General features: G+C 50.6%; 1 protein-coding gene across 1 annotated transcript; it reads right to left on the bottom strand.

The window, feature by feature from the left end:
* Window positions 1–518: 518 nt before the first annotated feature.
* CFAP69 (cilia and flagella associated protein 69) lies at window positions 519–17,581 on the bottom strand. The gene is made up of 22 exons (XM_054385142.1): window positions 17,465–17,581; window positions 16,530–16,592; window positions 14,868–14,933; window positions 14,333–14,442; window positions 12,297–12,373; window positions 11,606–11,704; window positions 10,401–10,550; window positions 10,106–10,283; window positions 9,412–9,535; window positions 8,491–8,539; window positions 8,269–8,390; window positions 7,418–7,634; window positions 7,123–7,287; window positions 6,483–6,601; window positions 6,125–6,243; window positions 5,426–5,507; window positions 4,499–4,691; window positions 3,764–3,901; window positions 3,367–3,527; window positions 2,155–2,349; window positions 1,507–1,593; window positions 519–638 (listed from the first exon to the last, which is right to left on the bottom strand). Exons 1-22 carry the CDS (start codon window positions 17,579–17,581, stop codon window positions 519–521), a joined length of 2,751 nt encoding a protein of 916 aa, XP_054241117.1.
* Window positions 17,582–23,103: the final 5,522 nt, after the last annotated feature.

Below are 23,103 nucleotides of genomic sequence, written 5' to 3' on the forward strand. Positions count from 1 at the left end.
CAGAGTTGAATTTTCATCTTTAGCAGGGAGGAGGGAAGAAGCTGGCCCCATGGACACAACTGCCATCCTATCTGTCCTTTGTCACTGCTCCAGGCAGTGTGCCCAAGAGATGTGGCCTCCTGCTGCAGAGGTGTTTGCCTTCTAAACACCCTTGGGCAAAAAAGGACTCAGCTCTTACTTGCTTTTGTCCACAGGTGTGGGAAGCTGGGGAGGGCTCTGAAGAACAGGGCTGGTGAGGAACCAGGGTTGTTTAGTGTGGAGAAGAGGAGGCTGAGGGGAGGCAGAGATGTGGAGCTGAGGGCCATGGCTTAGCCCCAGCCTTGGCAGAGTTAAGAGAATGGTTGGGCTGGGTGATCTCAGATCACCCATTCTGTGATTCTCTGTCAGAAGGGGAAGTGATGCTCTGTGGGAGACACAGGTTGGTTGTTACCTGCTATAGGCAGAGAGAGCAGCTGCATGCAGCCAGACAGAGTAAGCCCCAAACCTACCTACAGACGATGAAACCCAACCCCCAGCCATCACTGGGGGTTACTTACTGTGGTCCCCAGGCCCTTCCTAGCAGAATGAGCTGCTTCTGTCTGAGGCTTGGATTTCAGTCTGGGAGCCTCTATTGACTTTTCCTGAAGCCTTTTCATTTTCTGGAGAGGGTCAGACAAAAAGTAAGAAACTATTTTAATCCAACTGAATTGTATCAGTTACCTTGTTAGAGAATATCTGTAATGAGTTGACAGCTCTGCTGGGCTGTAACTGGACTCTGCCTCTGAAGGGAGGCTGGAGCCAGGTGGGGGTTGGTCTCTTCTCCATAGGATCACGTGACAGAACAAGAGGGAATGGCCTGAAATTGTGCCAGGGGAGGGTTAGTTTGGAGATGAGGAAACATTTATTTGCTGCAAGAGTGGTCCAAGATTGGAACAGGCTGCCCAGGGAGGCGGTGGAGTCACCATGCCTGGAAGTGTTCAAGAATTGTGTGGCCATGGCACCTGGGGACATGGTTTAGTGGCTTAACCAGCTTGCTCAAGGCCCCAGCCAACCTGGCCTTTCAACACTGCCAGGCTTGGAGTCTCCACAGCTTCTCTGGGCAACCTCTCCCAGTGCCTCACCACCCTCATGGGTAAGAGTTGCTTCCTTATGGCTCATCTCAGTCTAGCTCCTTCCAGTTTGAAGCTATCACCCCTTGTCCTCTCACTCCAGGCCTTTGTCACAAATGCCTCCCCAGCTCTGCTGTAGCCCTCTTCAAATGCTGGAAGGCTGCTCTAAGATCTCCCTACAGCCTTCTCCACGCTGAACAGCCCCAACTCTCTCTACCTGTCTCCACGGGCAGAGGTGCTCCAGCCCTTGGATCACCTTGGTGGCCTCCTCTGGATAGCCACATCATTCTTCTGTGAACACGGAATTCACTCTACCTGCTACTGAATATCCCCTGATTCACTAAGAGTTGTGTCTGGAGCTTTGCAGTTGCCAAAAGTGAGTGGGAAAGTCCCTTCTGCTCCATCTCTGGCCTCTTACCTTCAGTGCCTCGTAGTTTGATGTCCGAGCCAAGAAGCTCTCCCAGGACTTGGTGACCATCTCTCTCTGCTTGTGAGCAGCCTTGATCTGTAAGGGAAGGAGATTTACAAGTTGTGCTGCTGTTCCTCTCTTGTGAGCTTCCCCGAGCTCTGTGCTCCTGCTGTTTGAATGGTATGGTCAGCAGAGGTAGAGAATGGTTGGACTCCATGATCTTGAAGGGCCTCTCTAACCGAAATGATTCTACAGTTCCATGATACTAACTCCACAGGCCCACAGGAATCACTTCTCCTCACAGCACTGCTGATTCATCCCTGCTGCTGGCTGCTCCACCGCTCCATGCTGCTCTCTGAGAGCTGGCAAAGGGACACCAGCTGGCACTGCTGAGGTTAAACTTGTTTTACTGAACTTTCTATTTCACTGCTGGCACATCAAAATACCCTCAAGCAGTGCACTGCCAGGGCATTCTCAGCATTACAGCCCTCTGGCCATGGCACCTGGGGCCACGGTTCAGTGGCCACAGTGGTGTTGGGTTGATGGCTGGACTGGATGATCTCAGAGGGCTTTTCCAACCCAAACAATTCTATGGTTCTGTGATAAATTAACCAAAACAAAAAAGCCTCCATGAGCTCTGGCACCCCCTTCTCTTACTCTTGCATATGTTCTTTCCTCTTCTTGGATCTCTTGATGGTGTTGGTTCTCAAGCACTTCAGTCTGCAGAGCAGCAACCATTCTCCCAAGGTCTTCTGATCCCTCTGAGATAACTTTCAAGGCTTCCTCATCTGACCTAACAAGTTTGAATTCTTCTTTCAGTTCTTCACACAGTTCACTCCAAACTTCTGCAACCTGTGTGTGAAACACAAACCACAGCTTTTGGTATTTGCCTCATTTTTTTCAGCTCCAGACATTCAAACCATGATGGAGCAAACATCTTGCTCCTCATTGTACTTTGGTTTTTCAGGGTAGATTTCAGTCTTCATGCCAAATTCTTTCATGATAACCCTTCCTAAGACTCCTCAGGACCAAGATTGGCTCCACAGATGAGCAACAGGGTGCTGGTAACTGCAGAACCCAGATGACTCCAGAGCTGCAGATACTCAGGACAGCACATTAGAAGAGGGCAGTGTTGTGCTGCTTAAACTCCAAAAGTGCCCTTCAGCAGAGCAAAGTACAGCATGGGACACAGACACCAGGAACATTAACTAAGGGTTGAGTCTGGGTGGTTCCTGAACCTGCAAGACTTGTTATCCTGCTCGTTTTCTGCAGGCACATGGAATTATGGAATGGTTCAGACTGGAAAAGTGCTTCAAGCACATCCAGCCCAATTATTCTCTAACTCTGCCATGGGCTAAGCCATGGCCCTCAGCATCACATCTCTGCCTCTTGGAAACACCTCCAGGGATGGGCATTCAGCCACCTCCCTGGGCAGCCTGTGCCAGGCTGTGAGAACCCTTTCAGTCAAAAAAATTATTTTCAACTCCAACCTCAGCCTCCCCTGGTGCAGCCTGAGGCCATTTCCTCTCCTCCTGTCACTTGTTCCTAGGGAGAAGAGTCCAAGCCCCACCAACCTCCTTTCAGGGAGCTGTAGAGAGCAATGAGGTCTCCCCTCAGTCTCATCTTCTCCAGACCAGACAACCACAGGTCCCTCAGCTGCTCTCCCTAGCAGAGTGGTTGGAACCAGATGATCTTAAAGGTCCCTTCTAGCCCAAATCATTGTAGGATTCTAATTATTGGTTCATTTTCCCTGTGAAACTAGAGGTGCCCTGTGCTCTTGAAGGGTTGGCTGGTTGTTGTCTCCTGAGCCCCAGCTCCCTGGCTCTGCAGAGCAGATGCAGCAGGCAGATTTCCTTCCCCAGCACTCACTTTGAAGTCCAGGTAGTGCTGTATGATGGCAAGGGTGACAGAATCCCTAGCAGATACGACAGGCAAGTCTTCAAAACCTGAAAGAACATGGATTAGGGCAGCACTGACAGCACCATAAAGAGATCTTAATGCAACATCCTGAAAGACAGGCACCACCTTCTCTGGCACACAACCGTGTGCAACACCTTCACCACACCCTGCCCAGGCAGACACTCTTCTCATAGAACCACAGAATTGGTTGGGCTGGAACTGGTCCCTTCCAACCCAACCCATTCTAGGATTCTATGATGCATCTCCGAGGTTCCTTTGGCCTTTCCTAGTGACTGTGGTGACAGCTAGGGGCTAAGGTGACTTCCATGACAGAGATGGCCCTGAGGTAGCCACTCTCTTGTCCTACCTAGTTTGCAGAACAAGCAGTAGAGCTTGGCCCGAGTGTTTTCTGACGTTTCCATGATGGCAAAGCTGGGACAGTTGGCAGGCAGGGGAATGACCTCTTGCTGTTTCTGGAAGCTGCCAGCCATGGGTTGCTTCATGTCTAATCATTTCAAAAGACAGAAAGAAGAGCAGAAGAGTTAGGAGGTTTGTGTGCCCCCAGAGCTGTTAACTCAGGGGAAATGCTGCCTGGGTAAGGCAGAGTGAGGATCTTCAGCAGGCTGCTATGGACTCATTCTGCTCTGGGATGCCTCCTCCAGATCCACATTCATTTCTGGACACCATGCACATAATTTTGATAGCTTGGCTAGGACTCTGAAAGCAGGAGATGTTAATTAGCAGGACTCAGGATTTGAGAAGAGAGCACCCTCCTCACATCTCCTTACAACCCAGCACAGAACAGGGTGCCTCTCTGCAAGAACTGGAGTAGCTGACCCGTGCAGCATTGGAAAAGCTCCTCAACATCCTGGTCATGCTGCTGGACATCACCTGGCCCACTCCCAGCTAGTGTAGAAAATGCCATGGAGTGGTCAGACTCTAAACAAAACTGCTAGAAGGTGTCTGGGGTTTGAACTCCATCCTCAGCCTCTAGACGTTGTCGTTTATTGTCAGCAGGATTCAGAGGGAAAAAAGCAAATCCTGCCTTTGCTGTCCTTTATCCAGGAGCTGCTTCCAGCCTCACAGGCATTATGAAACTTACCAACAATCCTTCCCCATTGATCCCTCCTGACCCCCAGCTCCAGCTCCTCCTGCCTCCAGAGCTCTAGGAGAAGGCTGGCTGCTGTTTGCTCTTTCTCCCCTCGCCAGGTGCTGATGTGTGAAGTGGTTTTGGGGTTGTCACAAAACTCAACCAAGATGCCAAGGATGACATTGCAGAGGTTCTTCTGCTTTAACTGGTGAGGGGGAAAAGAAAACCAACAGAGCAGAGAAATTGGGTAGTGTGCAATCAAGTTATTGCAGGCTTTTCAGTGTCACAGAAGGGGATGGAAGGAACCTCTGGAGATCATCCAAGATCGCCCAGAGAAGGTCACACAGGAACACATCCAGGTGGGTCTGGAATGTCTCCAGAGATGGAGACTCCACCACCTCTCTGGGAAGCCTGCTCCAGGGCTCCAGCACCCTTACATTACAGAAGTTCCTCCTCATGTTCAGATGAACTTCTGATGGTCCAGTTTGTGCCCCTTGCCTGTTGTGTCCTGTCCCTGGGCACCACTGAGCAAAGCCTGGTCCCATTCTCCTGCAACCCACCCTTGAAGATCAGCATTGATGAGCTCCCCCCTCAGGCTGCTCTTCTCCAGGCTAAACATCCCCAATGTCACCCAGAACAAGAACACACTCCGAGTGCTGCGTTTCACAAGAACATCGTTTAGACAAATTTCCAACTCCCTCTGTCAAATATTTCCTTTAAAACAGAGCCCCATGGAGAAGCCCTGCCCCATGGAGAATCTGCTCCGTTCCTGAGCAGGTACCCTGGTGTGTGGCTCCCTTCCTGTGCCAGGGAGTGACACACACCAGCTCTTTTTTATTGGTACTGGAGCAGACTGAGGAGATGTTGGCCCAGACACACTGCCATTTCTGATGTTTTTATCCCTCTTTCACCCAGAACAAGAGCAATCAGAGTACTCACTGCCAGCAAGTCCAGGAGCAGGCCAATGCCTTGTCCCTGCAGGAAAGAATCCTCTGCAATGGAGCAGCCAAGCACACAAGACCTTCAACAGAAACCATTGCACTGTGTAGACACAGTCTGATACTTCAGAGCACTCCACAAGCACCTCCTGCACTCCATTCATTGCAGAAATGTATTTGGTGTGCTGCATACCTCCAGGCAGCAGAAAAATCCTGCTTCAGTGCCTTTCATTTACACTGTGGAACTAAAGGCTCCCTAATTACTGCTCTTTGTTGCAGGTGGCACAACTTGCATGCAGCAACCCACAGAATTTGGCAGGTTCACAATGAACTGGATTAGAATCTGGAGTTGAGCTAGAGCTAAGTGAAAAAGGCTCAAAGGTAGCTCAATCACATCTCTGATCTAGCTTGATGCAGGGCTCTGTGACAATTTGTGCCAGTAGAATCCAGGTCAGATGAGGAAGGCTGCTTTTATGGCAACAGGGTCTGCTTCTCTCAGCTTCAAATCATAGACTCACAGAATGGTTGGGGTTGGAAGGGACCTCTAAGATCATCTAGTCCCAGGGAACACCTCCTGCTAGCCCAGCTTGCTCAAGGCCCCATCCAACCTGCCTTGGAACACCTCCAGCCTTGGAGCCTTTCACCGCCTTTCTGGGCAATCACAAACACTTCTGAAAGCACTCTAAAGCACTTCACTGACCACAAGCAGTCGAGGGCAGTGAAGAGGAGGCGGTTGTGGCCCAATCCACTGTGTATCTTCTTTGGATCCATCTGAAGGAATGAGATGAGGAGATCCACTCCTTCAGGGCTGAAGAGTTCCTGTGGAAACATTCATTAAAGCAGCATGACTCTTCAGTAATATTTACTGAGGGCTACAGCTAAGAGTGCAAAGCAAAATATCAAATATTTGTATTGTAGTAAAAGTGGCCCACTTGTTACAGCAGGGGATACTCTTTGTGATCACAGAGAAGTTTGAGATAATGAATCAGCATCCTCTCAGTGAAAAGTACACCATGTTTGAAGGCTTCATGCACAGTGGGAGGTCACAAGACAAATACCTTTCTGTGGAGATCACTTTCACAGAGAGCAGACAGAAGAAACAACAGATCAGCTTGGATTTCCAGCAGGATGGCATCTTCCTGCTCCTTAGATTTGTCTGCAGCATACTTTAGGACATCTGGAAATGAACAGATTTTACAGATGTGAATGTCCTCAAGTTGCACCAGGGGAGGTTTAGGTTGGGCATGAGAAGAAACTCCTTGACTGAAAGGGTTCTCACAGCCTAACACAGGCTGCCCAGGGAGGTGGCTGAATCCCCATCCCTGGAGGTGTTTTGCAGAGGCAGAGATGTGGTGCTGAGGGCGGTGGGTTAGCCCCAGCATTGGCAGAGTCAGTGGCTGGGCTGGATGAGTTTGAAGGGCTTTACCAACCAGAATGACTCTCTGATTCTATGCCATGCAGTACAATGAGGGGAGAAGGGGCAGATTTCACTCCGAAATCCAACACCAAGGCTTCCCCAGCTGCCTGCTTTGCTTCATTCATTCAGTTCTCTGTGCTAAACAAAATCCAACCCCAAATCAAAGGCATCTTCGGTTCACTGAGGGTTTTCAGTGTCTCAGCAGTAAAAAGAGCTGACACTCAAAGCACAGCACACAGAGCTGCACTCACTGAAGCAGAACAGTGCAAGCTGTGCCTTACCCAGCAGCTGGCTGATTGCTCCCTGGTCACACAGGCTGAGGCTGACAGCCCCGTGGTAGAGGGACACCACAGAGCGCAGCACCCGCAGGCTGTAGCGCATCTGGGCCAGCTTGCTGCCGCGGCCTCCTCTTGCATGGAAACTGTTCCCTTGGCCAGAGAAAGCATCTGTGGAGCAATCACAAGGAGGGCTTCTGAAGTTTTGACAGGGGGCTTGGATCCAGATGATTGTGAGGTCCCTTCCAACCCAAAGCATTCTAGGTGCTCTGAATCTGTGAAGCCATGAGCATCTACTGACCTTGGCCCATACACCACTCCAGAAAGAGCAGGAGCAGAGTGTTTGCCTGGCAGGACAGGTATTTCTCTACTAACAGGGGAGCCACAGAAGCTAAAACAGCCATTGCATGAAGCTGTAGTTCTTCATACTGAGCAGCAGACCAGTCATGAAACCCAGGCTTCTGGTTTGGTTTGACATAACAAAGCAAGGCTGGCATCACATCATTGTCACTGAGAAGCTGCAGGGAAAGAGCAAGAGAGGCAGCCTGCAGGTTTCACCAGGAAAGCTAAAGCACTGACTCACCTTCAGCTGTCCTGCACCAGAAAGATGATTTATTATGAGGAAGGATGTTGTGAGCTCTGCAAGTGCAGACAAACTCCAGTTGCATTCTGCAGCATCCACACAGAGTGTGGTGTGTTGAGCTTTTGACGTTCTCCAGGTGTATTTCAGCAGTACATTGCTGATTTTCCTGCCATGGTCCTTGCTTCTAACTTGTAAAACACAGACTGTAGCTGCTTCCAAGCAGCAGGACATGGTCTCAAGCTTTGCAGGAACTCTAGATTTGAAGAACAGCTGATTTGGTGAGGCACTGGAACACATTGCCCATGGAGGTTGTGGATGCCCCTCCCTGGAGGTGTTCAAGGCCAGGGTAGATGAGGCCTTGAGCAAGCTGGGCTGGTGGGAGGTGTCCCTGCCCATGGCAGGGGGTTGGAACTGGATGACCTTTGAGGTCCCTTCCAATCCAAACCATCCTGTGGTTCTATGAATCCCTGATTTCAGTCCCCTGCACTGTGCCAGATGTCCAGCAGATTATCACAACACTCCTGTGGTCCTTAGGACCTTACTCTATCTCCTGTTCTGTTCCAACTCACCTGTGCAGCACAGGGGTTTTTAGATAAGACTCCTATGACATTGAACAGTAACTTCTTCATCTCAAAGTCCTCAGGAGAGTTGGTCAATTTAAGACCTTTCAGCAAGGGATTGGGAATTTTAACTAGGAAGGAAATGACAGGTAAACCAGCAACCATTCTGAATTAAAGCAAAGTGGTGTAATTATGGGAATTCTCTTACCTCCAAAGCAGGAATTCTCTTACCTTCAGTAAATGTTGCAAGCACTACTAACAGCTTTGCAAATCCACTTTCCTAACAGACATTGAAAGAAACATACATTAATTAAACTGAATTCCAGTGAGATTAAGGCACAGGATTTAATTTTAGGTTTGCTTTTTTCCCCTCCAGAACAGAGTTTGATGTACCCATGGCAGATGAAGAGAATTTTATCAAAGAGATCAAGCTTTTAGACATTGAACAGTGAAACAAACCTTTGTCTCATGCAGTCTGAACTTGCCTGGGGAAGCTACATAGGAACTCACTACTGGAATCCACAATCTGGAATGGTTTGGGTAGGAAGTGACCTCCAAAGGTCATCCAGTCCAACCCCCCTGCACTTAGCTCCTCCACTAGAGCAGCTTGCTCAAAGCCTTCTCCAGTCTCACCTTGAATATCTCCAGGCATGGGGCCTCAGCTACCTCCCTGGGCAACCTGTTGCAGTGTTCCAGCACCCTCATGGTGCAGAACTTCTTCCTCACATCCAATCCAAATCTGCTCTGCTCTCATTTCAAACCATTGCCCCTTGTTCCGTCACTGCAGGCCTTTGGAAATTGACACCAACTCCCACCTGGCTCCAGCCTCCTCTCAGGGAGCTGTAGAGAGCAATGAGGTCTTCCCTCAGCCTTCTCTTTTCCACACTAAACACCCCCAGGTCCCTCAGCTGCTCCTCACCAGTCCTGTTCTCCAGACCCTTCCCCAGCTTCCTTGCCCTTCTCTGGACCTGCTCCACCTCCTCAATGTCTTTCTTGGAGTGAGGGCCCCAAAACTGAACCCAGCACTCCAGGTGTGGCCTCCCCAGTGCTGAGTGCAGGGGGACAATCCCTGCCCTGAGAGTGATGAACAGAGTAGAGCATGTATCAGCCCTCAGGGTTCCTGGTGTGTGGTATGGAGGCACAAGCACTCACCAGCATGGGTGCTGCAGGGTTTGCAGCCAGCAAGGAGGCCAGCACCAAGAGGTCGTTCCGCAGCTGGCGGTCAGACCGTCGGAATCCATGCAAGAGGAGCTCCACAAACACTTCCTTCAGGGTACTGAGAAGAGAGTGCAATGCATTTCACCTCTCCATGTTCTAGTTACAGACACCTTTAGGTATGCAAATCCTCATTTAGCTTCATGCTTTTCAAATCCTTAGGGCTTAAATGGGGAGAAAAAACTTCATGATGAAATGGAGATGCACAAATCTGGTGCTGAGCGCAGAGGGACAACCCCTGCCCTGCTCCTGCTGGCCACACCATTGCTGGTCCAGGCCAGGCTGGACAAGGCTCCTTCTTGGCCACCTGGGCACACCCTGGCTCATCTTCAGCTGCTGTCACCCAGGACCCCCAGGTCTTTCTCTGCTGGGCAGTTTCCAGCCACAGCCCACAGTGCTATCTAACTGCCTGACGCAGAAACAGATGCTGGAGGGGTCTGGATGATGCTTGGCTCTGGCCTGATCCAGCAGTGCCTCTGTTCTGCACAATCAGAGATGTTCACACTGACCACTGAATGAGAGGCCTGCCTCCCCTGGCTCTGTCTGAATTTCAGACAGAATGCTGCATCACACCAATGCTGGGGCTGTCTCCAGAGGACAATATCCATGCAGGAAATGCTTCTCTACTTACTGGATGCATTCCAAGTTGTTGAGCTGATGAACGACTTCTTCTTTGGAGGTGTTCTCTAAGAGGCTCCAGAGGATGTCTGAGGAGCGGAACAGCAGCTGTCCTGAGGGGTCAGCATCACCCAGATACAAACAAAGCCTGCTGGCTGCTTGAGCCTTCAGCATCAGGCTGCAATTTACTCCTGAAATGAGGAAAACCTGAGTAATTCATGCCCTGCAGGGCACTAATTGATTTAGGCCTGTTCAGAGAACAAACAATGGAAGATAATGAGGCTGTTGAAAGAAGAGTTTGTACTAACCAGAGCTGGAGAGGTGCTGGAGAGCTTTAAGTACCCACAGCTTCTCCAGAAGCTGGTTTTCTACCAGTGCTAGTGATAAAACCAGAGTTTCTGCTAATCCTCCAAGCTCAGCCATCTTAATTTTGTAGTTTGCACTTGTTGGCTGGTAACCTGAACAGAAACAGCTTCAGTGAGAACACAGCAAACATTCACAACTCACAGATTTGTCTTGGAGAGCTCACTGCTTCCTTAGTCCTGAATCCAACTGAAACCAAATTTCAGCTAAAAGCCACTGAAAAAAACAACAAAAAACCTGCTTTTCTGAGAGCTCAGCATTGAGAGTGCCTACAGCACAGCCAACATACTTGAGGAGAGGGGAGGGGAGAAGGCTGAGAGGAGACCTCACTGCTCTCTGTAACTCTGGAACACCTCCAGGGATGGGTACTCCACCACCTCCCTTGGCAGCCTGTTCCAATCCCTGACCACTCTTGCAGCAAGGAAATCTTTCCCAATCTCCAACCTGAACCTTCCCTGGCAGCATTTCAGGCCAGTCAAATTCAGATGGGATGAGCTCTGCCCCTCACGAGCACCAGCAGTGGAAGCAGAGGTGCTGCTCTCCAGGCTGCCTGTACAAAAGTGAAAATCACATTTCCCTTCTTAGAGTTCTGATCCCAGCTGCTGGGTTTCCCTCCATAGCCCGCATTTCAGAGAACTTGTGACAACTTCCCAGTTTTGGATGCTCTTTAATCCTGATGCCATAAGTGTAATCATTAACTTCTTGTACACTGATCAACTCATCCCAGATTCTGAGGATGCACTGCTATAAAAACATCTCCAGTTCACATTCACTGTTCCATATTTACTACATGAAATACAGGAAGAATGTCGAATACAGGAGGGAGCTCTGCCCAATGAGGGTAGTGAGACACTGGAACAGGCTGCCCAGGAATGTGGTTGAGGCCCCATCCCAGGAGACATTCAAGGTCAGACTTGATGTGTCCCCGGGGCAGCCTGATCTAGTTGGAGGTGTCCCTGCTGACTGCAGCATGGGTGAACAAGGTGACCTTGGAGGGTCCCTTCCAACCCAATGCAATCTGTGACTCTCTTATTCTACAATCCTCTGAACAATTATGAAGAACAACAACAAAAAAAAGCTAAAAAGCCATCCTAAAGGAGCTGGGATCACAAACCACTTGATTCCCTGTGATAGTGGAACAGAGTTGTACCTGACTGTAGCTTCCTCGGTGGCTCCATGTCATAAAAGTGAACAACACACTTACAAATTTCTATTCTCACTTGAGAGCTTGGCACCCTCATCAAATAACCTGCCAGAGACAGAAAAGAAAATGGCATTGACAAAGCTCCAGCCCCCTGCCATAGGCAGGGATACCTCCCACCAGCCCAGATTGCTCAAGACCTCATCCAACCTGGCCTTGAACACCTCCTAGGAGGGGGCATCCATAAGCGCCCCAAGCAACCTGTTCCAGTGCCTCCCCACCCTCACTGTCAATAATTTCTTCCTCATCTCCAGTCTCAATCTGCCCTCCTCAAGCTTCTCCCAGCTGGCTGTGAAAGAGCAAGAAGGATGAGTGCTGCCTGCCTTCAGTGTTCAGAGCAATACATCAACTTCTCAGAACAAAATGAAACTATGTAGGCTGGAGACAGGCTCAGTTCTTAGCTGTAGGGATAAAGTTATCCCCCATGGCTTCTGACACTGGCAGACAGCTGCTTCTGCCAGGTCAGCTGCACAGCAAAGAATGGTTTCTAACACTAAAAAGCAGAGAGGAGTGGATGGATAATGGAAGGAATGACTGACATTTGCTAAGGAGACAGCAAGAGCTGGAGCTGGTGCTGATGCTCATGTTCATTTTAGTATGGCACTAATAATGTCCTTGTGGCACACAGGTTTGCACTCACCCAGCTGGGCAATGCATTTGGAAGCCGTCTCAGAGTAGCTCATCTCATCAGAGAATTTCTTCTGTAGGAAGGGCAACCTGCAAATGAGATTTAAAAACATCACAGCAATGCTTCAAACACTGCAGGTGGACACACTGCATGGGAGCTGGACTGCAGGACCTACAGATGTCCCTGCAGCCCCTACTGCTCTTGGTGATGTGATTCTGTAGTCACATCACCAAGAAAGCTCAGTGGCTTTCCTCTTTTTCCCTGGTGCCTCAAGACACTTTTCCCAGGACAAACACATCCTTTGCAGTGCTCATCCCAGGGCTATCACCTGGAAGCTACGCTTTGGCAATTCTGACAAAGGCCTAGAGGGAGAGGACAAGGTGGGGATGGCTTCAGACTGGAAGGAGCTGGATTGAGATGAGCCATGAGGAAGCAATTCTTGCCCAGGAGGGTGGTGAGGCACTGGGACAGGCTGCCCAGAGAAGCTGTGGAGGCTCCCAGCCTGCTGTCCATCTCTTTTCTTGTAATTAGGGCGTGTGAGGTCTAAGCAATCCTGAGTCTACTTCTCTGCTGCTTTAGGCCAGGAATCTGTGTCACAGCTGCAACCGGGACTGGAGCTGAGCAAATCCTTGCTGCACCAAGCTGCTTCAGCACACAACAAGGCAGCTCTTTGCCATGTGAAGCAGTGGATGAGGTGAGGGGGGGGATTTCCAGAGCACACAAATTTTTATTTATTTATTTATTTATGTAAACATTTATTTATTTATTTATTATTAATTAAAGCCAACCCCAGGGCTGCAATCTTCCAACAGACAATCTCTGCAGAAACCACCATGACTGCTGAGCTCCTGGGAGAGAGGAGAAGTCCTCCTTACAACGTTTTATGGACTGTAAACGTTCCATCTTGGCTTTGTCTCAACTCTTGCGGCAGCAGAACGGAACTCGGGGATGCATTTGCTCCTGCTTCCACTGCGGGGCAGCAAACGAGAGCAGGAAATTGCTGCTGCCCGGGCAACCAACAGAGCCAGACAAGTTTTGTACACCCAAGAAATGAGAACTTCTGTGTTGCTCACACTCAACAGCTCAGCTCTGTCTCTCTCACACTCAGCAGCTAAGAGGAAGCTGTGTAAAAACCTGCTGGATTATCTGGTTTACTCTTCCACTTGGTTTCTGTCTGGTATCCTTGGTAGAGCTAGAGAATGGTTGGACCTGGTGATCTTAAAGGGCTTTTCTAACCAAAACCCTCCAGTGATTCTTTGATTCTCTGCTTTACTCTCTCCAGCTGTAATTAAATGCAGCAGTAGCTGTAGTTACAAATATTCCACAGGTCACTTCATTCAGTTACTGAGGATAAGGCTGCTGACAGCTGTGGATAAGACCAAACTTGTATCTGCACCTCATTTCAAGTACAGTACAACAACGAAGACACCCAAAAGTTCATGCAATGTGCTTTTAAAGCAGTTATAAACCCCAAAACCCTCCAGCTGTTGCGGTTCTTTGTCTTCTGTGAGATGGTTTCTCATTTCCTCAAGCTTACCTTCAAGTATTACAGTGCCCTGGTGTCACCTCAGGTTATTAAGCTCGCTCAGAGCGCTTGTTTGGAACAGTAAAACGCAACCTCAGCAGGACCTGGCTGCTCAGTCTTTTGAGCAAGCAGTCCCAGAACAACTTCTTCAGGCAAGAAGACACCTTGGGGAATGCTGCCTCCAAGCAAGCCGAGGATACAGCTGTGCATCACACAGCTTTGATTGATGCAACAGGAAGCTCCACAGACGTTGAACTGCTGCAGTGGGGTCCTCCTTCCTGCCAGCAGAAACTGGCCTCAGGGAAAGAGAGCTCATGAAGAGGGAAGGTGATTTAACAGCTGCCTCGCAGACAGATACTTGGATGGGTCTGCCAGCTGCCTTAGAAAACATCAACATGTTGGCCATGGGTGCTGGGCTGATGGCTGGACTTGATGATCTTTGAGGGTTTTTCCAACCCAAACAGTTCTAGGGTTCTGTGTTGATACGCAAAGTTTGAACCCCTAGGAGGGATGAGGAACTTACCCACATAATTTGATAAGCTGAACCAAAGGGTCAGTGAAAGCTGCTTGCTCATTCACTTTCTCTGCACACAGGTTCAGAATGTCCATGACTTGGGCCAGATCCTTGAGGGGCTTTTACTTTCCAGTGAAGGAAATCAGATTGATTGCACAGCTATGAAGAAGCTGAGAGCTGCATTCAGCACACTGCAAAGACACAACCAAGCCAGAAGAAGAGCAATGCTTTCACAGATAGCTGTCTAAGGCGGGGCAAAGCTCAGGGGCTTTGGGGCAGCCTTGCTTTTACAGGAGTAAACCTTGCAGATCTGATAAAGGCTGCTTATCAGCTGAACTCACAGATCTCTCTGCTGAGTCTTGTAGCAAATGAAGCTAGCACCCAAGACTCTTGCTAAGCTCCCAGCCTTGGCTGTGTGTGCAAGAGAAGGCCAGTGATGAGAACATTGTGTGGAAGCCCAACACCCTTCTCTGCTGAGCAACCAGAGCATTCTCAGCCACAAATCACCACACCTTCAACAACCCTGCAGTGGCAGAAAGGATACAAGCCCAGTTCCGAAATGCTTGACTACCTTCTTCAGAGCTTTCAGCTGCTCTTTCTCCAAGTCTATCTACAGTGAAAGAACAAAAGAGCAGGTTTTAATTGCAGGAACATTAAACAATTCTGTTTATCCTCTTCAGTTTCCATGAAAGTGGAAACCTCATTAAAAAAATCACAAGACACAACAGAACTCCAAAGGTACTTTGCAGCAAGATTAGCTCCTTGATTAAATCTCATTTCTCAGTGTGGAGTCTGCTCTTGTAACTGCACGGGCTTTTAAAACCCCTGCTTTGTGTCCAAATGTGGGGCTCCTTCTGCCTTCAAATGTGTGGGAGCCAGTGAAAGTCAGCTAAGAAAACTCAACCAACCCCACACATGGCCACAGATGCACACAAATGCATCTCTACGGAATGGGCTGCACCTCCCAGGCTGCAAACAGCAAAGTGAGAGCATGCCAGGGAGTGTCAGTGCTTTGCAGAACTCACACAGAGCCATGGCATGGCAGGGGGTGGAACAGACCTCCAGAGATTATCCAGTCCAACCCTGCTGCCACAGCAGGATCACCTGGTGCAGGTCACACAGGAACACATCCAGGTGGGTTTGGAATGTCTCCAGAGACAGGAGACTCCACCACCTCTCTGGGCAGCCTGCTCCAGGGTTCTGGCATCCTTACAGGGAAAAAGTTTTTCCTTATGTTCATGTGGAATCTCCTCTGCTGCACCTTGCATCCAGGCTGCCCAGAAAGGTGGTGGAGTCTCCATCTCTGGAGACATTCCAAACCCATCAGGATGTTTTCCTGCGTGACCTTCTCTAGGTGATCCTGCCTGGGTAGGGGGGTTGGACTGGATGATATCTGGATGTGCCTTCCAAGCCCTACCACTCTATGCCTGAGCTTACACTCTCTTGTGTTTCTAGGCAGTTATATTTGCTCAGCTCTGAACTTTGTGTATTTCTCCTTCTCCTAAAAGCCCCTCCCTGCAGAACTGTTAGCAGTTAACTTGGGCAATGACACAAATTCCTCACATACTTCCAGTAACTATGCCTGGATTTGTGTTTCTAAAGGTGTCAGCACTAAAACCTCCCAAAGAAGCTAGAATTATTGCAGGCCTGGTTTCTAAAAGCACAGCCTTTTGTCTTAACTGTCTTGGGGAAAACCTGCCTGAGGACATACTGGGTTATATACAGAGAGGTGATAGGACAAGAGGTGACAGAACCAGAGGAAATGGCCCAAAACTGTGCCAGAGGAGGTTTAGGTTGGAGACTAGGAAAAACGTCTTCCCTCCAAGAGGGATCAGGAACTGGCACAAGCTGCCCAAGGAGGTGGGTGGAGTCCCCATCCCTAGACGTGCTGCAGAAACACCACATGGCCATGGTTTAGTGGTGTTGAGTTGCTGGTTGGACTGAATGGTCTTAGAGAGCTTTTCCACCCCAACCAATTCTCTGCTATATTCCACATAAAGCATTGGTGGTACCATTTTCTGCTACACTGGCCATTTATGCAAGTGTTCAACCACCACCACAAACTTTTGTCTCTGTGGCCTGCAGGCCAAGCCAGCAGTGCCACCGGGTTTATTTAGGGCAGGTGCTACAGAGATTGTGTAAAGCATTCTGCTGAGCCCCATCCCCACCTGTGCAGAGGAGATAAGGAGGCATCAGCCCTACTTACTGAGTCCGAACCTTCCAGCAGTTTGATGACACGACTCAGATCCACTGGCCTCGACTGTGTGTCCTGCAAAAGCCACACCTTGAGCTGGGTTTTTTTTTCAGACTGTGATCTGAAAAGTGCTTAAACCTTGTTGCTTTCAGCCAGCACAGAAAAAAATGTGTGGCCATGGCACATGGCGACACGCCTTAGCAGCCATAGTGGTGTTGGGCTGATAGTTGGACTAGATGATCCTGGAGGGCTTTTCCACCCAGAACAATTCTGTGATTCTATGATTGTAAATCTACCCAGGGATGGGTAAATTTAGGCTGAATGTGGAGCACAACTCAGACGTTGTGGGGATTAAGAAGACTGTGGCCAGCAGCTCAAGGGAGGTTCTCCTCCCCCTCTACTTGCTCTGCCCTGGCGAGGCCACATCCGGAGTACCAAATCCAGTTTGGGCTCCCCAGTTCAAGAGGGACAGGGAACTGCTTGGAGCCACAAAGATGCTGAGGGGCCTGAAGCAGAGCAGCCCCAGAGGCGATCTGATTAACGCTCATCAAGAACTAAAGGCTGGGTGGAAGAGGATGGGGCTGAACTCTTGTCAGTGGTGCCCAGAGACAGGACAAGGGGCAGTGGGCACAGACTGGAACCCAGGAGGTGTCACTTGAGCTTAAGGAGAAACTTGTTTGGTATGAGGGTGCTGGAGCCCTGGAGCAGGCTGCCCAGAGAGGCTGTGGAGTCTCCTTCTCTGGAGGCTTTCGAGACCCATGTGGCCATATTCCTGTGGGATTTATCCTGGGTGACCCTGCTTTGGCCGGGGCTTGGACTGGATGATTTCCAGAGGTCCCTTCCAACTCCCCCCATGCTGGGGTCAGACTGATGTGGCAGGACCAAGGCTGGGCCAAGGGGAGCACCTCCCGGCCCGGTGGGTGCTTCCTTGGCCGCGGGGATCTCACCTGGGCGGCTGCGAGCTCCGCGCTGCGGTCCTCCACCTTCCCGGGCGAGAGGCCGGCGGCCGGGGAGCGAGAGGCTGCCCGTGAGGCGGGGGCCTTGGCCGCGGCCAGGGAGGACATGGCGCAGGCCGCCCGCAGCAGCAGCGCCGCCCGGCTCCGTTGCCACGGGAGCGAGGCGGAGCCGCCTCCCGCCGCCGGGGCTCAGGCCGCGGGCAGGCCCCGCTCTGTGCTCCCCGCCCCGGCTCCGCCTGCGCGCAGCGCTCCGGCCCTCGAGCGGCTCCGCTTCAGCCGGCAGGGCCCTGCGCGTCCTGCTTTGCCCTCAGCTGCGGGCAGGCGCTGACGGGGCCGAATCTTCGGGGGGTGGCAAATTCCACCCGGAGAATCAGGGTGCACCATGCAAGCCAAGTGGCCGAGAAGTCCCCACAGCATCCTGGCTCCAGCCCTCGGGACATCTTGGTGGCCTCTGACCCCACTCTAGCAGTTCCATGTCCTTCTTGTGCTGGGGACTCCAGAGCTGGCCCTAGCACTGCAGGTGTGCTCTCAGCAGAGCCGAGGGGCAGAATCCCCTCCCTGCCCCTGCTGCCCACACTGCTTTGGATGCAGCCCAGCACAGGGTTGGTTTCTGGGCTGCCAGCTCACGTTGCTGGCTCATGGGGAGCTGCTCCTCACCCAGCACCCCCAAGTCCTTCTCCTCAGCTCTGCTCTCCAGCCATTCTCCACCAGCCTGGGTTTGTGCTTGGCATTGCCCTGCTCCAGGAGCAACCCCATGCCCTCAGCTCTGTTGAACATCATGAGGTCCGTCTGGATAATGTCCCTGCAGTGTGGTGACCACACCACTCACCTTGGTGTCACTGACAAACTGAGGTTTTTGCTGAGGGTGCCTTGATGCCAGAACTCTACATTTATTGTAGCTCCAGGGCGTCTCAGTTCTGTCATTGTGTTTTGAATGACAAAGGCACAGGGACCACACCAAAACTGAGCAACTCAGTCTGTAAATGATAAGCTGCAGTCACATGCCCTGTGCTGGCTGCAGTTCCAACGAGCAGACTGCAAAGCTCCCCCTGCTCATTCTGCACCTTCTTCATAAACCAAGCCTTTAAAAGCTGGGATGAAAGCTGCCCTGTGCAGGGTTGACTGCAGGGATTCTGCTGCCCTTGGTAAATGGCAAAGGTCCATCCTCAGAGACCTGCAGCCAGCTCTAAAAATATTTACTGAAAAGCTTTCTGGCCCAAACAGGCTTACAGGGGATTTTTATCACATCTGCCTCTTCCTTTGGAAACAACATTCAAGACACCCAGGCTTGAGACCCTTCCTTATCATGGAATTACAGAAAGGTTTGGGTTGGCAAAGCCCTGCAAGCTCACCGAGCCCAATCATTCTCTAATTCTGCCAAGCTGGGGCTAAGCCATGGCCCTCAGCACCACATCTCTGCCTCTGCGAAATACCTCCAGGGATGGGCATTCAGCCACCTCCCTGGGCAGCCTGTGCCAGGCTTTGAGAACCCTTTCAGTCAAGATGTTTCTTCTCATGTCCAACCTAACCCTCCCTGGTGTGCCTGAGGCCATTTCCTGTCCTCCTGTCTCTCATTCCTAGGGAGAAGAGCCCAACCCCACCTGGCTCCAGCCTCCCCTCAGGGAGCTGTAGAGAGCAATGAGGTCTCCCCTCAGCCTCCTCTTCTCCACACTAAACACTCCCAGGTCCCTCAGCTGCTCACCAACCCTCTTCTCCAGACCCTACCCCAGCTTCCTTGTCCTTCTCTGGACCTGCTCCAGCCCCTTAATATCCTTTTTGGAGTGAGGGATCCAAAACTGCACTCAGCACTCCAGGTGTGGTCCCCCCAGTGCTGAGTGCAGAGGAACAATCCCTGCCCCGCTCCTGCTAGTTGCACTACTCCACACTAGTCCTCTTCTGGGTCTGCTCTAACAGTTCCATGTCCTTCTTGTCCTTTTTATTTGAAAAATGCCTAAATTCCCCTTGGGAACGTGTCAGGGTTCATGTGAAAGCAACATGAATCCTGTCAGCTTCACTGACTCACATGCTGGTGGCATCTAAGGCAGATTTCACCTCTCAGGTTCTCCCCTTTCCTCCTCCATTGGCAAAAGCCTCTTTGGAGAAGCTGTGTACTGCAGAGGAAGGCTGGCTAAGTGCCTGCTCTGTTTTCCTCCTATAAACAGCAATGCTTTCTCACAGACATGACCAAACAGGAAGAGTCTCTCTGCTGGGCAAACAGAGGTGTGCCCAGCAGTCTGAATTTAGCCAGACTCGGTGTTTGTTGCATAAATAGTGGACTGAAAAAATGCTGAAAGTCCCTTAGTGATCTCTGAGTTCCCAAATCATGGTCAGGACCCGACTGAAGGATATGGGACAGAGCTGCCCAGTGAGTCTGGGGGCAATACCTGTTGGCCAAACTTTGCAAAGAATCAAACTGCCCTGCAGAATTTTTAATGAATCTCAGAATCCCAGCATGGTGGGGTTGGAAGGAGCCTCTGGAGTTCATCCAGGCCTACCCAGGGGTAGCAGGGTCACTTAGAGCAGGTTGCCCAGGATCACAATGAGGAGACTCCACCACCTCTCTGGGCAGCCTGCTCCAGGGCTCCACTACCCTCACACTAAAGAATTTTAAGTTCAAGTGACACCTCCTGGGTTCCAGTCTGTGCCCATTGCCCCTTGTCCTTTCACTGGGCACCACTGACAAGAGCCCAGCCCCATCCTCTTGCCCCCCACCCTTCAGCTTTTGTTGAGCATTGTTCAGATCCCCTCTGGGGCTGCTCTTCTCCAGGCTCAACAGCCCCAGGGCTCTCAGCCTTTACTCCTCACAGAGATGTATCAAGCTCCTCAGCATCTTTGTAGCCTCCACTGTACCCTCTCAAGCAGTTTTTGAATTGGGGAGCCCAGAACTGGACTTGGTACTCCAGATGTGGCCTCACCAGGGCAGAGTAGATAGAGGGGCAGGAGAACCTCCCTTGCCCCACTGGCCACACTCTTCTTCATGCACCCCAGGAGACCACTGGCCTTCTTGGCCATGAGGGGACATTGCTGGCTCATGGTGAGCTTGCTGTCCCCCAGCACTGCAGACTCAGACTGAAGTTCTCCCTTGGGAGCAGTTGTGTCCCACAACAGGCAGCTGACAGACACCTCTCAGGAAAGAACAACCCTCACAGCTGCCACTGGCTCTCATTGGGCTTTGTGTAAAACGTAGGCTGAGAAAAACAGAGAAAAGCATTAACTCCTGATCTCTAGCCCTCTTCAGAGGGACAGCACAGACACCCCGACAGGCTGCACGGGGAGATGCTCCCTGCAAGCACTGCCAGCCAGGCACAAGGGTGAGCACTGTCCAGGTCAGGTCAGCTGTCACCCACCGTGCAGGCTGTCATCTGATGGGCACCAGCAGGACCACACCTGACAGCACCAGCACTGCAACATGACTGCTGACACTAGGAGACAACACTGCAGGGTGAGGCACAGTCAGGGAATGGGTTGGGTTGGAAGGGACCTTCAAGATCATCCACTTCCAGCCCCTGGCATGGACAATGACATCTCCTACCACGATACTCATCCAACCTCATCCAACCCCCAGGCTTGAAGCCTTTACAACTTCTCTGGGCAAGCTCTTCCCCAGATGATTAATTTTATTAATTGCTGATTTCCCACAGTCCCAGCTGGCAGAGTGTACAGCTAAGGACAGACAGACACAGACACAGTTTTATAAGCAATTAATGCCAAATCCAACTAGAGATGTTCTTGACACATCACATCATGGACACTGCTGGCACAGAAGGTTAAGGGTGGCATCAACTCACAGGAACCATCACCCCAAACCAGATGTGCAAAGAGCTTGCAAAACAATGACAAAGTGACCAATCTCTAAAGAGTTCCAGAGCACAGGTACTTAATTCACTGGTACAAGGTTGGCAGAGTGAACAGAACTGCAGGACAATTACAGACACCTCTGGAAGCTGGAGAAGCACTGTACTGGAGATCTTGTAGAGAAAAAAACACCTTAGCAGCCACAGGAAACAATCACTGTGTTGCTAAGCACACACAGGGCTCCACACCCTATCAGGATGGGTAAGGTCTGGGGTGCATGTCAAGCTTTGTACTGAACAGTCATGGAGAGAATTGAACTTTATTCCATTGGTCAGCAGTGAGCAACTCAGAGAGAGCCACACAGAAATAGTTTTAGAGCAGCTTATTCCTCAAAATAGTTTTTTATTCTCCTACAGTGACCATGAGGTTTGAAATGGGTAGAATTGGGTCATTTCCTGAGGACAAGTCCTAATGGAAGGTCTACAGAAATCAGTGAGACTGACCAGATGAATTAGGATCCCTTCTGTGACTAAACATATGCATAGTATAGAATTACAGACTCATGGCATCACAGAATGGTTTGGTTGGAAAAGCCCTTTCAGATCCCCCAGCCCAACCATTCTCTAACTCTGCCAAGGCTGGGGTTAACCCATAGCCCTCAGCACCACATCTCTGCCTCTGGGAAACACCTCCAGGGATGGGCATTCAGCCATCTCCCTGGGCAGCCTGTGCCAGGCTGTGAGAACCCTTGCAGTCAAAAAGTTTCTTCTCATGTCCAACCTAAACCTCCCCTGGTGCAATTTGAGGCCATCTCCTCATTAATTACTTGGGAGAGGAGGCCAACAGTGGCCTCTCTGTTTTGATGAGAAGTAAAGGCTCAGCTAAGGAGGTCAGAGATCCAACCATTGCAGAGGATAAAAACAGAATTTCATACAAACAAACTGAGGAGCAAACAGATCCTGACTCACTGCAACCTAAGGCAGCCTGAAGGCATGAGCTGAGTCTGGCTCGCTGTGCTGGAGAGCAGAACCCACTAGAGCAGTACTAGCTCATTGTGAACCTTCTCTGGAGTCTCACAGGAAATGCAGATGTCAGGCTGTGGACAGAAATTCCTTTGGAAATAGAAGAGTAAGAGTTTCACTTTCCAAGAACTTCAGGCATCTTCTAGCCATTCTTGGTGTAAAAATAAAACCTTCCTAGAAAAATAGAAGCTTGGATTGGCACAAAAAGAGAGGAAGGACTGAGGACAGGTGCTGGGGAGTCAACATTTAATAACTGCAGCTCCAGTCTGGAGTGGTGCAGAAGATGAGTCTTGAGATGCTGCCAAACAGGTCAGAAGTTCTCCAGACCCTTCCCCAGCTTCCTTGCCGTTCTCTGGACCTGCTCCAGCCCCTCAATGTCCTTCTTGGAGTGAGGGACCCAAGACCCAACCTGGTGCCCAAGGTGTGGCCTCCCCACTGCTGAGTGCAGGAGGACAATCCCTGCCCTGCTCCTGTTGGCCACACCACTGCTGATCCAGACCAGGATGCTGGTGGCCTTCTTGGCCACCTGGGCACACCCTGGCTCATCTCCAGCTGGCTGTTGACCAACACCTATTGCACTCCATCCCTGGAATGATGGAATTCATCATTACAAATTAATTTGCTTCCCAATCTGATTATTTCCTTAATTATGAAATCTATCAGAGCCTGGATTCTCAACTCATCTGCCTGCAAGGGTGGCTTTCACAGAATCACAGAATGGGTTGGGTTAGAACAGACCTTCAAGGTCATCCAGTTCCAAGCCCCTGCCATGGGCAAGGACACCTCCCACTATACCAGGATGCTCAAGGCCTC

The sequence above is a fragment of the Indicator indicator genome, chromosome 11 (genome assembly GCF_027791375.1).
Source record: "Indicator indicator isolate 239-I01 chromosome 11, UM_Iind_1.1, whole genome shotgun sequence".
Taxonomy (NCBI): Eukaryota; Metazoa; Chordata; class Aves; order Piciformes; family Indicatoridae; genus Indicator; species Indicator indicator.